Source organism: Onychostruthus taczanowskii, unplaced genomic scaffold, assembly GCF_017590055.1.
Source record: "Onychostruthus taczanowskii isolate IOZ18803 unplaced genomic scaffold, ASM1759005v1 scaffold59, whole genome shotgun sequence".
In the NCBI taxonomy this organism is placed as follows: domain Eukaryota; kingdom Metazoa; phylum Chordata; class Aves; order Passeriformes; family Passeridae; genus Onychostruthus; species Onychostruthus taczanowskii.
Window position 1 is genome coordinate 2,385,429 of NW_024503568.1, and position 16,313 is coordinate 2,401,741.

The window sequence follows — 16,313 nt, forward strand, 5'->3', positions numbered from 1 at the left end:
AAATTGCTATCCAACTACTTATTCAGGATGATAAAACACAAAATATTGAGATAATGGACCAAAATATAACCAATTCCAATGCCAACAGTCACTAAAAATCAGTAAAGCTGCTCTACCTGTTCTGTGTTTAACTTCCAGAAATAAGAAGGATGAAAAAACTGCATAGCTTTCTCATAACTTTTCTTCAGTCAGTGAAGCTGGACTGTAGGAACAAAATACATGTTTAATATCAGTTTACATTTTAGAAATGGGGATAATAACTTCTAGATTGTCCTTTTATGCAGAACTACCCAAAGGGGAACAATCTGACTCACTTCTGCTAAAATGACTTTGTGAAATTTTGCTGGATGTGCTAGAGAAATACCACGGGGCCCATTTCTAAGTCTGGCATATTTGAGGGAACATGAGGGAAGCCAGCAGGAGCTGTGTCCATGAGCAGCAACTTAATTTTGATGTGCCAGCTGAGTTAGCTAAGGTCTCTTCTTTGGCCATCTCTGGCCTTTTGTGGGAGAGATCTGCAGGAAAGCAGCACTTGAAATATGTTAATATAGAATTTTCTGAAGGAATAATGTTACTCTGTAATGCAGCTTGTAGCTCTGAATGCTTCAATACAGAAGGCCTATACAGTGCCTTCTGTTTCATCCTGTTACATGTGAACTCATGAGGCCCTATCCAAGGATCCAGACAAAAGGCATTACACAAGTACATCAAATAGTTTCTTGTGGAGAATCTCTAACATGTAAAGTTGCAGTGGATGAGATATGGGCCATTGCTCTTGTGGAGGTCAGAGCCCAAAGATTCTCAAAGACTCAGAGAGTCTTTACTTAAGAGCATTGCTTAAACTGAAATAATTTTAGACATGATACATCTCAAGTTTGCTTCTGAGTTAAAAAGGAAAGACAAACATGTTAAAATTTTCACCCAAAGTCTTAAGTCAAATAGATACAAGAAGTAGGTAACGTTGTTTTGAAAAAGTACAATGTAGAGGCAGATTAGGCAATTTTTTCATAAATTAGACTAAAATATTATTTATTATTACACTATTATTATTTATTACACTAAAATTATGTGGAAGTTGACTTTCTCAATGATGTTCAATCATACAGGTAGATCAGAATTCCAAAGTGCTTTCTTAAAAAGCATTTGAAACACTTAAAAAAGAACTTAATAATTTTATAATTTCTCATACTTGCTTCTTTAGAAAATTAGAAGTGAATAAATTAGAAATAATCTGTTAATCTGCCATCACTATTTCATTACTTTTGAGTTGATGAAATCTGCTCCCAGCTAAGGGGTAAATTGTTTTATAATGAGTGGAAATCAATTTTCTTTAGACATTACTAGAAACAAACTTAGCCAGATGCTGATTGTTTTGATAGCATGGAGGCACTCAGAGGCACACTTCTCAGAGGCAGTGGTAGATAGTATGTGTCATTAAGACATTTATCAACTGTGGAAGTCATAAGGGCCTGACATTTGCAATCTAGACTAGAAAGGCCCTTAACAAGTTTATTTGTTCAGTTATTTAATAATAGTAACAAATCTGCTGCTCTCCCCTTTCCAGCAGCCTTGGAATCCAAATCTCCCAATCCAAGCTCAGTCATTTGTTTGGAAATAAAGCAGACATTTGAATAACAGCCTTCAAAATACCTAACAGATTTCTGCTAGTAAATCACTTTAGTCCTTCTAACCTTGACCTTTATATCCTTCCTGAAGAAGTACAACATTAATCAAGAAAGGACTGTTCAATACATTCCACTGTGAGAGTCTTGTTGCTACAGTATTAACCTGGAGGTGTTCAGTTGAAAATTATAAGGAATCCTTAGAGTTGGAAGGTATCCTATTCTCATGATGCATTTCCTTTCCCGGAGGCCAGGCAAGGGGCTTTGATTTTAAGTTCATTGACATACATATAAACATCACTCCAGGCTAAACCTGAAAATTCTCTAGAGATTTATGAGCTAAGCAGACATTCTGTCACTGGATTTGATAATTTTGCCTGAACGTCGCCCCCACAACAAAAAGCCTGCCCATGCATCTTTCTGAAAGACATCCAGCTTTTCAGCTCACTCCTTCTGTGAGTTATGTGCACTGACACACTAGGAAAGTGTGCTTTACAAGAGATATTGCCTACTACTGAGTTAATATTCAAACATCTACCTCACTCAGTACTTCCATGACAAGAAAATACTCTTGATTTTTAATTAAGGCCTATTGAACAACATGCCATGAAAATAACTAGTCTCTACTAATTGCTGAGAGAAATCTTTAGAAACACTGGACTGTAACTCTATTTTGGGAGTTTGCATGTTCTTACCTCCCTTTGGTTTGACATGAAAAGTAAAAAGAGGTGATGTTGCATTACCTGAAGTTCAGGCCTTCTTAATGCTTCTTTACAGCCACAAAGAAATACAGAGGATGTCTTAAAAGAAATGAAAATCTGGACAACTTCTTTAATAGGGATGGAATATGGTACTTCTTGAATGTAATGGAAAATGAAATAAAATAAAATAATTCAGCTGTCAGAAAAGAGGCCCAAATCAAAATCTCCTGAAACGATAATATAGCTCTGTTTACTAAACTGCAATGGTAACTCCTGTAAAAAGTGATTTTTACTACCATCTGCTTAAGTACAAAATACTAAATCACAAAAAAAATGTTTTGAACACTTTATTTATTGTCCCTTTCTCTATTTTAGTAGTTGTACAATAGTGTATAATTGTCTCATTGTTTAAACTCTTAGCTGTTCTGAATCACATTACTACAGAACACTTGCTTTTTGATACATAAATATTTAAAATCTCTTTTTAGAATGTCTGGATGCATTATTTTTAAATTTTGACTACTGAGAGGAAAAGCAATGCTGACTTGGCTTAGAAGTTCCACATTTGATTTGTTTTGTTAGGCCCAGTGAGAAGTGACTTAGTGAAGAAGCTGTAAAGCAACTTAATAAAAGCATAAACCATTCTGTGAAGTCTGATGTTCAGTCGGATAAAGAAGAGCTATCCAGGCACAGTCATTAAAGTTCTTTTGTATAAAAGAGCGGAGAATTGAGAGAGAGGGCCTAATGAGAAAAGTACTTGCCTAGCCCTATCACAAGAACAGCCACTGAGAAATGGAGTAACGATGCAAAGCTTTAAAACACTCTACAGCACAAAGACTTTGAATTGCAGCAGAAGCAAGTTTAAGCATCTGTGGCTTGTTAGATTATTATTTTATGTATTTTCTTATTTATTTATTAATTTACTTTGGGATGGGTTGGAGAAAACATTTTTAAATTCCCTATGGCCATTAAGTTGGGATGGAGAACAGAGGTCTGAGTGTTTCTAAAATGTAAAGCTGCAAAAATTTTGGTTTTAGCAAGGAACACTTGCTTTTGATGTATTTTTCTTGTCTTCATTGAAAAAGCCTGCTGAAAATTTTGCTTTTGTGCATCTTTATTGCAATTTTTAGGACACTAGCCAGCACAGCTTATAGCACCTGGGAACTGGTTGTATTACTGCAGCGTATCTGTTTTCAGACATTGAAATGCCTGAACCTGGATATGTCTAGAAGAGGAGAAAGAAGAGAAGATGGATCAAAAGAAAGGAACAAAATGACATGTGGAGGACAGCATCTGCTGTGTGTTCTTCATTTTCTTCTATCCTCACAACTTTTCATGAGACTTCAAAAGACTTGCTCCATCTGCAGATTGCCAAGCCCACTGGCCCATGAACATTGCTGCCCTTGGGATGCAGCAGACTGTCGAGTCTAAATACACATGGCAGAAAACCATTTCTGACTCTGTGCCTTCACCTCCCATGCAAAGGAAAGAATGCACAGCACAGTGTGTCTGTCCTGTTCCACACTGAACCAGGGAAGTCAGGGAGACTTCAGAATCTGCCATCTTCACAGCAATGCACATTCCACTGCACTGTTCATATCTTCTGGTGAGTGACCACAGCCCCCTATTTCTGAGGAGAATGAATACTGCCTAAGCTGACAAGATTCATGCACAGGTTTCTTAGAACGCTATCAGTCTGCCACACACCTGGACTTCCTTGTTGAAGAATTTAGCTCAAAATCTTGCTTACCACCTACATAAAATATATCAAATATCATATACATGTATAAAATTACAGTAAACTGATTTTGTAAACAAGACCATCAAGAATACACTAGTGAATTATACATAAAACCTTTTCTAGGTGTTATGCAACTACTGTCCCCATATTTTGTTTTAATCTTTTTGTAATCAGTTATAAATCTTGATGTCTCTCCCAGAAGAAAATGTTTGCAACATGTTTTGCCAAGAATAAAGTAAATATTAAGAATTTCCATTTTTATTTGCTTAATTTAATACTTCTTGGCATATGTCTTCCATAAAAGCCCACGTTAGACACACCGTTCAAGGCACTGTCTGAATTTTAAGAACATAGTACTTTGTGGTAGTCTTAAATACTGCAGTCCCTTGCAAATCTGTTTGTTTCTCCCCTTCCCTTTGAAACTTCTGGCTCCAGCAAAATCAAATCCTTTTTCCCATGGTGTTTCAATGACCAGGCTCATTTGTTTACAATATTTACGTTACCTCTCCCACAATTCCTTTTCATACACACACCACACACACACACATGCACAGAAGGTTGGATTACTTAATACATTTTCTGAAACATTCAGTACTAAAGAAAACAACATATGAAAAAATACAATAGTATTGGAACAGGTAAATTCCAGGAAGAATTTTTCAAAGTAAAATGAGTAGGACTGCAATACTCAGAAAAAGAGTAGCATTTTCATCAAGTAGTTGGTTTGCATCCAGCTAGATTGGTATGCTGGAAAATGGTTAACCTTTGATGGTTGCTCAGCAGTGTATGCTAAACAAGCTGAGTCTCTGTATAAATTGTTGGACGACAGGTAGCCACATTTCTGCAGTTGGGAAAAATCTGTAACCTTGATCTTTCTAAAAACTGAACAGGATCAAAGGATTGATCCTTTCCAATCTGACATTTTCATCCTAGAACTACAAAAGTCAGCAAAGAATAAGGCAAAGGATTATGACAAGACTACTGTTTTTAGGGACTACCATCCTGCATGTTTTCCTCACTATAAAGCAACTGTTTGAAAAACAAACTTTACCACAAGGCAGACTGCATTTTAAGGCATATCCCTTTACCAACTACCAAAAGGGTTAGAAAGTAGCACTAAAAAATCAAAAGAAGAGGAGAAAAAGGACTACTTGCACATGATTGTTTTGTCTAATGTATACCATATAAAGAGGCAATGAAGACTAAGTCCAGTTTTTGTGTTGGATTGTACCTTGCCTTGCCTGCTGCAATTTCAGTCCCCAATGGAGTAGTCAGAACCAGTCTTCATTTACTGAGTAAAAACTGACATGGACAGAATCCCTCCTATATGAACTCTGGCAAACTGACTTCACCTATATTTCTTAGACGTAAGGCCAATAAATAACATTTCTGGTATTCTTAAATTATTAACATGACAAGGGATGCAGTAACAATGCTTTCAGTGCAGCAATAAATAGTAAAACTTGTATACCTATACATACCAAATCTGCAAATTTTCATTGGTGTTATTTGATTGTCTCAATCACTTGTATTGTTTCATACTCCTTCACAAACATTCTATGGAAATAATGCAGAAGATGGTAAGGAATAAAACACAGCATGGTAACATACACACATCAAAATTAAAATAAAGATTCAGAGCCATGAAAATCCCAACTTTATTCCAAATCTAACTTGAACTCTTATATATTTTCTAATGTTTCTTTACATTATTCTATATCACTGGCATCTTGACATCTGTGGCTCAACACCACTTACTTAACCAGTTCATAGACTATCTCTACTTTGAATCATCTTGGGGAAGGGAAACTACCATTAGTCTTTCCTCAGAGGTAACTGTTTCTTCAGTCATGAGTGGACATCTGTCAAAAATGAACATTTCCTTTTTTACTGACATGATAAGGCACTATCATAATGGCTGGTGTGGCTCTTATATCACAGTGACAGAGGAAAATAGCCATAGCAATTTCCATCCCTCAGCCAGCATGTCTTCATTAGTGTCACCATTCAGGGCACTCTGACAGCCAAAGACCCTAAACCACAGTTCCTATACACAGCACACTACATGGTGTTGTTAAAGCTGAGATAGGCCTACCCAAGCCTGGCATTACTGAGCATGGGACCAACACACCTACAATCTACAAAGACCCTTCCAGAGCCAAGTGTCTAAGACTAGTCAGCCATTTCTAATGAAAAATTATGAGGCCTCCATCTCATTGCCTACTTGCCAATACACTCCCAAAGCAGTAGCAGTCTTTTTTCAAGTGTTTAACATTTCTGAGTTTCACAAATTCTCCTGCAGTCAGGGAATTTCATTCTCATGAATTATTGGATTACATACTATAGGGTAATTCACTTATCTTTAAATTCTTTTACTTTGTGTACACAAAATACTAATCAGCTCCTGAAATAACCTTCCTCATCCCAGAGGCCTAGACGATTATCAGATAGAGAACGGATAAACACTTCAGGGGAAATAGAACATTTTAGGGCGAAGCTTTAAAATGGATGCCAAACATCAAAATCAGTGTGCGTCAATTTTTTTCTAGCACTTGCACAGCACACAAGCAAGATGATTCCTCTATGTATCAAGTATTCATAGAAGAAATTTAGCTACCAAAACCATGTAAAACAATGTCAAAGGGGTTTGCACATATAAAGCACACAGGACCCAACAGGTGAAATGCAATGCATGTTTTTCAATGTACCTACAATGATGCACAAGCATGAAAACACTCCTTTGTGTTCAAAGGCCATATTTCCTTTACATTTCTAGCATTAATATTCTCTATTTACACTTCAACTATTAAAAATATATTTTGCAGAACTTCTTATGAAGGAAATAGCACTCAGAATTTCCCTTAGGAATCTGATCTATAGGTGGCTCTACACACACTGTATATAAGGCATGTAAGCAGTCTTTGATATTTGATAGTCAACATTCACATAATTTAAGTTATGCATGTGTGTAACTCCTTTGCTGTACATGCTGTTTTGATCTCAGTTCCACATACCAATAGAAGCAAATCAATAGCACAACACTGTATCTAAGTATTCCACACATCTATAACATCTTTCATCAAAGAATCTCGGACCAAGAAATAACCCTTTGCAGTCTTATTTGTAAAAATACAAATATAAATATATGCTAATGTGAAATAAGATAAGATTTCCCTAAAGGTGCTAAATATGATTTGGAAATAAAATATTTCTGCCCTTTTCAACATTAGCTCATCTATTATACTGCCTCAAGCTCTATGTTCCCTATGACACTATATGGACTTGGAAACCACTGTCACCACAGAGCAAATACTTCAAGGCAGCTGCAGTGCAACAAAGATTGAAATAGTGAAGATGTAAGTCAGTCTAAAACTTGTAGAGGACCATGTGGAGGGCTGATCTGCCCTCAGAATCAGGCAACAACTAGAAAATTGTGAAGAGCGTAAAATAAAATTGGTACACAATTATTTTTTCTAGTGATCAATCAGAACTGAAATAAAATATCTGGAAAAAATAAGCATGCTTTCAATGAAGCCTAAAACTTGGAGATCTTGTGCAAAGTGCTACAAATAGCAACAGACATGCAGGACAAAAACTGAAATTCTATCCTTTGAGGGCTTCCTAATCTCTTCAGATAGGCAAGGAACCTGTGTCTGTTTCTGTAAACAGAGACTTCTGTGTTTCCAGACAGTTATTGGTGACTTCAGGAGAGCCAAGACTGCTATCCTACTTGAACACAAAAACTGTCTAAAGAGAACTGGCATTCCACTTCCTTCCTTACAGCTCTGGATGTTCATTTTATGGCTTGCCACCACTGAAGTAAAAATTTATATATCTGGATAAAATTAGCGAAATACAATCCTGCGAACACAAGGTTCTGGTTAAAAGCCTGCACAACTGCTCAGAATGCTACAGATACCACGTTAGCTTCAAGAAGGGCTCTCAGATTTGTAATATTTTTATCTTTATGTTGTCTTTTAGAGATCTTGCACCTCCACAGTATATTGTGGGGGTTTTGTAATTATGCTTTTACAATTTACTTTAACTTGCAAAATATTCTTTGATCGCATGCATTTCCCTTTAAAACACCAGTGAACCTTTCTGCTTGTCAGGAAAAGGCAAATTAATCTTATTTTGCCTGCATTAAAAATAAAATACTTCAAGAGTTTTGAAAAAAAAAGGACAATTTCTCAGCTATACCCCATCTACAGAAGATTCAACTGCAATTTTATATTAAGAAGTGTTATTCTTTCAAAATTTTTTTCCCCAGAAGCCTTTCAGAATGATATCTACCTCTCCCATAACTTAATGTTCTCTAAAAACCCTATTATGAGTTTCAGTTATAGAAACAGATGATTTTTTTTTTCCCTCAGCAGACAAACTGTCAGGTGCATTTCACTGCTGTAATTTGATTCCAATTTGTACATATTTTCTTTCTCCAATAAAAAAAGGAAAAAACCACACTTTTCTTTTCAAACATATGACTGGCATATTTACTGCATAATTGCAAACTACAGCTGTGGTTTCAGATGTTATACCCCTGCACAGAAATGATAGATTAGCCTGCTCTTTACTTGCTTTGAGGTAAATGCTGCCTCTGTCCCTTTTTATCCAGAAAAAAAACTGTGCAAAATTGTTCTTCCAATATGTGTGAATTTACATTTTACCCACTTCCAATGTTTATGTATGAGCACGCATATACCTAAACAGCAACTAAAATATTATATTGATTAAATACAAAATGTATAATGGAATGGAACTGAAGATAAATTATGTATTCACCAAGTGTCGTTGCATTCACAAAGTGCTTCATTGCATGTTAATAACAAATGAATATTAAAAAAATGTAAACTCCCACATCCTGGTTTTCTTAATTCATGGTAAAACATAGTATAAATATATGAGAATGCTAAACATGCTGTTCCTTCCATAGCATTGTTTAGGAAAACAGAAAAAAAACAAAAGGAGAAACAACAGTAACAAGTTCAGTATCACCAAGATGCCAAAAATCTGATGGGCTTCTGGAAAAATTACCAGGGGCTATCAACACAAGTCAAGAATCTTTTGACTCCACAGGGACTGTGGAAAGCATGAGAACTTCTGAAACATTTCATGTTCAAGTGCAGCCAAAAGCAGCTTCAAAGTGCTTTTTGGCTGGATTGTAAAATCTCACCAAGATATACAACAGATTTGATGACACTGAAGTCTGCATCCACCAAAGTCCATCCATCAAATATAATTTATTCTGGATTGATCAAGTGTAATATCCCTACCATAGTAAGGGAAATGGACTTCAGAGCAAGAACAGAACCAAATTGGCACATGTTCCTTCACAGAAGTTAATATTAATGAATGAAATGAAGTGGGGAAACACTGGCTGGACAAGAAAGAAGGTACTGGGCACAAGAGAGTGTGTGTGTAGTTGAAGACATACAAAACCACAATGCCAAAAAAGAAGGGGAAAATAGTTCTGAAGGCTGTTTTGGTGTTGTGAATGTCTTACTTACCTACTCCTCGGAACTCATGTACACTGTGAGAAGCCATGAAACTAAAAAGAACTTTTTTTTTTTTTTCTTCTAGAAAGGAAAACAAGAGGGGTCGTTTTTATGAATGAATGCATGAAGACCTGAGACAGGAATTCAGAATACATTACACTGAAAAAAACGGAAAAATGGGAATGCTGCGGAATAACCTTCCATTAAGGCATTTGTATAAAAATTCTGCAAGAAAAAAATCAGAATTTAAGATGATCATGGATATTAGAGGTGTCTAGCTTAAGAAGAAAAATTAATTTTGGGCATTTAATAGTAATGAAGTGATCTTGACTCACAGTACAAACTTGGAAATCCTGAAAGAGACAACAGACAAACACATGTCATCAGTCAGGAATTAGGTAGTGAAATGCTTTCCAAGAAAAGAAAAGAAAAGACCTGCTAAAAAACCCCCATAAACAGTTTAATACAGTTGCTGAGCCAATGGACTTAAAAAAAAAAAATAAAAATCCCACATGCTAAACTGTCCTGAAGACAATGAGACCAACAACTTGTTGGGAGGAAGGCATTTCAATTTCTAGCCAATTCCTTCTCTGGTGAAAAATCTCCATTCCAAAAGCTTGACACCTCTGCATGTAAAGTGTCTGTGCTGTGCATGACTTTCCTGCTGCTGCAGGTATCAAGAATACCTGAGGAGTCTTGCCTTTGCCAGGAGGGATCACTTCAGTCCTACTGTGTGACTGCTACTTATGATGCCTTTGCAAGCCTGCATGATCATTTTACTCCAGCCCACAGCTGGCACTGGCAAAGCAGCCCAGATGGCACATAAACTTTCATGCTTACTCCTCAGAAAGGTCTCTGTATGTGTTTTTCTTAGGTTCCTCTTAACACAACTAAGAGAAACCCGAAAAGCTGTAAATAAGCTATCTTCTCAAAGATATAAAGAAATTTTGCAGACTCTAAATATTTTGGTCATTTTAGGATAGCCTGCACATAAGACACTGAATTTTTCCTAAAAATAATATCAAAGAGGTAAGGGCCAGGGCCCTGAGTACCCCCACCTCCAAGCCTGGATGAGTTAAGGAGTCCAACTTGTCAAATACAAACAGTCCTTCCACTAGTAAGAGCTGTTATGAAAAAGCTAGAAGCAACCCTCTTCTCAACATCCCTTTCCTTGTTTTGCTTTGGGAGCTACTTTTAAGCTACTTTTAATGTTGGCCTCCTATGTCTGCACCTGGTCTGATGCCTCCCTGACCTTGACCTGCACCCACTGGCTCAGCTCCCTGGCTTGCCCTGGCACCTGCCACCTCACTGATGTCTTGACTGGAAATCACCAGGCTGTGTCTTCTCTGACATTTAATGGATATTAGCCCTGGGAATTTTCCAAATATGTCTGGGCCTTCACTGCTTATATTAACACCATGAGATGAGCTGGAACATCCCAGATCCTTGCAGTGAATTAACTACTGCCAAGTTTTACTTGTGGGTGCTGGTTCATAGTGGCTGAACATGAGTCAGGTGGCCAAGAAGGCCAATGGCATGTTGGATTGTTTCAGAAACAGTGTGTGGTAGTCTTGCTGTTCTTGGCATCAGTGAGGCCACACCCAGAGTGCTGTGTCCAGTTTTGGACCCCTCACTTCAAAAACACATTGAGGTGCTGGACAGAGTCCAGAGAAGGGCAAAGAGGCTGGGGAAGGGTCTGGAGCACAAGTCCTGTGACGAGTGGCTGAGAGCTGGGGCTGCTGAGCCTGGAGGAAAGGAGGCTCGGGGGAGACCCCATCACTCCCCACACCGCCTGAAAGGAGGCTGGACTCAGGTGGGAATTGGCCTTTTCTCCCAGGCTTCAAGGGACAGAAAAGGAAATTGCCTCAAGTTCCACCAGGGGAGGTTTATGTTAGATATTAGGAAAAAATTCTTCACTGAAAGGTCTGACATTAAAACAGAATGCCCAGGGAAGCAGCAGAGTCCTGATCCCTGGAAGTGTTCCAAAGGTGTGTGGATGTAACACTTGGGAAATGTCGTTAAACAGTGAATACGGCCATGTTAGGCTAACGACTGGACTCGATGACTTAAGAGGTCTTCCAACCTTAAGAATTCAAATATGATCCTATTCCAATCTCCCCCTCCTAGAATGAAAGGAAACAATCACCACATTTCAGCAGGTGTTCCCAACCAGCCTCTTGGGCTCTCGCGAACGCGCAGGGTTCCGTCTGCTTTTCCCTCGGCGCCACTGGGGCTGCGTTTATCCCCTCACCGACACAGCACTCCCACCGCGGCTCCCGGCGGGACAGGGCGGGACGCGCCTCCCCCGCCCCTCAGCGCGGCCCCGCCCCGAGCCACCCGCGTGCCGGACATTTAAAGGGCCCATGGCGGCTGCGCCCCCCTAGTGCTGCTGCGTGTCGCCACTGCCGTGCCCCGCTGCCTCGGGCGCTCCCTCAGCGCGGTCCGGGCGTTCCCGGGGGGCTGCCGGGGCCCGAGGGCGCTTCTGCGGGGGCTCGCGTAGCGGGGGGGCGAGCGGTAGGGCCCGGTGTGCGCCGGGGGCAGGCGAGCGGGCGGGCGCTGGATTCTTTGGATCGCGGACGTCGTGGGCGAATAAAACAGGCGGGCGGGCGGTTGCGCTGTTCCTGCCGCGGGGGGCGCGGAGCGGAGCCGCCGCCGGGCCCGGCGCAGATGGAGCCCGGCAGCCGCGGCGCCGCGCCCGGCGGCATGTCGGTGTCGGCCGTGCTGCCGGCGGGCGGGAGCGGGGAGCGCCTGGGCGGTGCCACCCCCAAGCAGTTCTGCGCCGTGCAGGGGAGGCCGCTCGTCAGCTACGCGGTGCGGGCCATGGAGAGGTAACGAGCCCGGCGCCGCTCGGCTTCCGACCGCGCCCCGCGGGCTCCTGCCGGCCCTCGCCGGGCCCCGGAGAGCCGCAGGCAGCCCCTGCTGCCCTCGTCGCAGGCCCTGGGCACTAGGGCGGTCTCCGTCCCTTCCCGCCCGGTCACACCGGGAAGGGAACGAGGTGTGTCTGGGCCCCCTCACCTGGGACGAAGTCCCGGGCGCGACGCGGGCGCTTCCCCCACCCCAGCCTGGCTCTAGTGCCGCCATCCGGGGAGGCTCTCCGCCCTCCTTCCCCAGCCCTGTCCATGCTTCGAGGCTGTGCCGCATTCCTTGGCTTTTGGGAGATCATCTGTTCGAGCCCACTCAGCCTCGAAGCTCGAGGGTTTGTGTGGCTGCACTGGCTGGTTTGGTGAGCTATGAGCCACCGCAGCTGTTGGAGACAGTCAGGACTATCCATCAGCCCTGGAAAGAGATCTATTCTATCATTGGAGATGGCCTTTATAATGTCCAAAGGCTTCGAAAAATGATCCACTCCTCATGATGGGATGAATGAACTCACTGGTGTACATTCATCTCATCATTGCATTATGCTCCACGATTGCACATGGTAAAACACCTTGCATCAGCAGGACGTTTGAAGGAAAAATGCTTAAGTTATAGTTGCTGGACTAGAAGCTGATGGTTTATGTAGTGTGAAGGTGCAAGTGTAACTTTTCCATGTTTATGTTGTAGTGATATCTCAGGGAGTAATGGGTACAAATTGAAAGATGGGAAATTTAGGTTAGGTGTTAGGAAGAAATGCTTTACTGTTAGGGTGGTGAGGAGCTGGAACAGATTTCCCCAGGAGGTTGTGAATGCCCCAACCCAGGTACCATTTGGATAAGACCTTGAGCAGTCTGGTCTACTGGGAAGTGCCCATGCCCATGGCAGGGAGTCTGGGGCTAAATGATCTTTAGGGTGCCTTCCAACCCTTAACATTCTATGATTCTGTGTTGGAACAAAGGATTAAAGCAAAGGGATTTCTTAAAAGCCAGGCTTTTCCTTTCCAATAAGGCTGTTGAGTTCTAGGCATGTGACTGACATTTAATATATTATTGTCAAATGTTAACATAATGTAAGTCTTGTATCTAGTGTCACTTGAAACACTGCAGGTTGGAGCAGAGTGTCAAGGGAAATTCTGGATGTGTTGCAGAAACCTATAGGAAAACAAACCTTTAGATTTTTAGAGAGAATAAATGGGGAGGAATGGAGATTGGTGAAAGAAGTAAAATTGCCAGCCTCTCCCAAAGTTCTTAACACATGGAAACTTGTACAGCTTCAAAATTGGGACTCTTTCTGTTCCCACCCAGGGAGGCTTCCCCCAGGTCACTTGTTACTTTATGAAAGAAATACTGCTTGTTTTCTTTATTTAATTTTCCACAGCAGCCAGTTGCAAAACTAAGCACATCAGTAAGCAAAGTGTCCAATCCAAAGCTTGCCACAGCTGTAATTTCTGCCAAAATGTCATGGGAATCTATAGAGAAGAATTATATCCTCACTCAGTGTATTGGAGACTTAGAAAAGAGAACAGGGTGAGCTTTGGGAAGGAAATGTTTTGCATCTAAAAAAAAAATAAATCTTTATTTTTACTGCTGGTAAGCTCTGAGAAAATAGCCATACTTTGAGCAACAGTGTTATGTTTGACCTAGAGATGGAAAAAATTAGAAGGTTGGTTTCGAGTTTTACAGTTCAATCAAGTTGATTGTGACAGTAGCAGCTTGGTGCTTTTGCTTAGGAATTTTGCTTTTGCAATAACCCCTGCCAGTGCTCTGTCAGGCAGAGCTTCCTGCCACCTCTTCTGGATTTGAGTGTTGATTGGTATAGATGTGTATGAGGAGCTGGGAGCAGATGTACTCCAAAGCTTGGGATTGCTTTAATTTTCATCTCAACACTTTTACTTCTGGCTCTGAAAATGTGAAGAATGTACCTTGTTCTTACTTTGTGTCTATGTAAGCGTGAGCATATAATATTGAGAAACTGCAATTTATCACATAATTACCCAGAAATGACAGATTTTGTGTTTAGCTTGATACTATATCTTATGTCTGTTGTTTACCTGATGTAATTGAGTGGGTCATTGACTCATTAGCCTGTAATAACTTCTGTTGAACTGGACACCTTGGCTGGTGTGTCTATTCTGGAGCTTTTTTAAATCTGGAAAAGAGGTAGCAGTGTATAGACAAAAATACATGAGCAGTTCAAGGATGTGCAGCTGCTTTGCATGTGCTTTTTAAAGATCAGTAGAAGAAGATTTTTGTGCTGTTCAGCTGAAAGTAGTGAGACTCTTAAATATTAATGTGGAAAAATGGACAGATGAGACAAGAGCAGACATGAATGAATAAGCAGTGCATCCTGTTGTATAGGATAACAGCATGTAGAACATTGGCCTGACAATAATAATCACAGATGATACCCTGAGGAAGAGATGAACAAAACTAGGGTAGGAAGAAATTGTTGGTTTTAATTGCCACTGCAGTGGCCCTGATAGGAAGGTCAGGCCCTACCTTCAGGCTAAAATTAAAGTGTGTTAGAAAATTTAAATGTCTCTTTTTCCCATTGAATTTGTTCCTGCTTTTGTTGAACTATGCAAGGCTTTTGCAACAAGTTCAACTGATTTAGAATGACATTCCTTGTTTTTGCTTCCCTAGCAACTAGCAGAGTTTTTCCTTCATTTGATTTCTTTTTGGTGTAAGGATGTTCGTTAGAATAGAACCTTTTCAATTCTTTTTCTGAGGCACAGAGGAATCTTAGCTCTGTATGCACACATGCATGTATATTTTACTGATCTGTAGAGAGGAAGACAAACTAAGGTAAAGATTGATTTTAAAATAGTTGTGGAAAAAATATGCTGCTGCTATTCTTGCTGTGTTCATGTTTCGCCAGTTGTTGCAAGTACAATGAGTGGTTATAAAAGAGGAAAGCAGAGTTGATATTTTCACTGTCAGAATTAAAATTTTCCATAAAGGTTTCAGCTTTGTTTTCTTTATTGTAATATCTTACAACAGGGGGAGGTATCTTAAAATCCCCTGGGGAAGCTCCCAAAGAAACACCTCTTGCATAGTGTCTTGCATAGTTATTTGCCAAATGTTTTTCTCCATTGACTGATGCATATGCACTGGCTCTATAGGTCACACAATTACAGTTTTGTTAAATGAATCTACTCTGATACTTCTTTTTGTCCAGTTGTAATTAGCTTTTTTTAAAAAATAGCTTATGAGCAAAAAATAGTTACAGCAAATTTTATGGAGGTATCTTTTTTTATCATGTCTGACTCACAAGGAGTATTTTATTTCTGGAAAAAATGGAGTGGTTTCTGTCCATGAGATCTTCCAAACTTTCTTAATCTACTGTAAAAGCTTCCTGCTTCCATTTTTGTACTGTAAGGATACATTTGTATTAATAATGTTTTTTCGTATATCAATAAATTCATAACAAAGCTTTTATGGAGCAAAAGGAAGTTACACTTGCATTTGGCAAATTGATTGTGTTCTTGATGCTTCTCTTTCTCATTTGGTTTTTAATAAGGTTAGCAAAAGTAATATTGTGATTTATCTTGCCCCTGTGAAAGTTTCCATGACAGTGAAAGATCCTGTGTAACAGTGCTAAAGCCATCTCAGCAGCGACTCCCTAGTTCTGGCCTTGTTTTGCTGGTCGCAGTAGGTTATATTGAAAAGTTTTTTAGTGGCAGTGTAAGAGTTGCAAGAGATGGAGTGTGGGTATTTGAGCCTTATATCAGATTTCAGCCCTGGATTCTACGTGAGTGAACTGGTAGAGGGTTAAATCTGGGTCACATTCGTACCTCAGTTTGGCATTTAGGTGATACAGTTTCAAAGTGGCTTGTTTCATTTCCTCTGCAGCCTGTGTTTTGAAGGAATAGCTTAATCTGTTGCAGAGTTAATGA

At 40.0% G+C, this 16,313-nt stretch overlaps 1 protein-coding gene across 3 annotated transcripts in view; it reads left to right on the forward strand.

Annotated features, from left to right (window-relative positions):
* The first annotated feature begins 11,954 nt into the window (after positions 1-11,954).
* CRPPA (CDP-L-ribitol pyrophosphorylase A) overlaps positions 11,955-16,313 on the forward strand; it is a 107,779-nt gene continuing 103,420 nt past the window's right edge. The window contains exon 1 of one of the 3 annotated variants that reach the window (XM_041418280.1): positions 11,955-12,073. Coding sequence is in view for 1 of the 3 variants with exons in the window: in XM_041418278.1 (XP_041274212.1) it covers positions 12,227-12,387 (161 nt within the window). In the remaining 2 variants the exon portion in view is untranslated. The other 2 variants (XM_041418278.1, XM_041418279.1) reach the window with 2 other exon arrangements.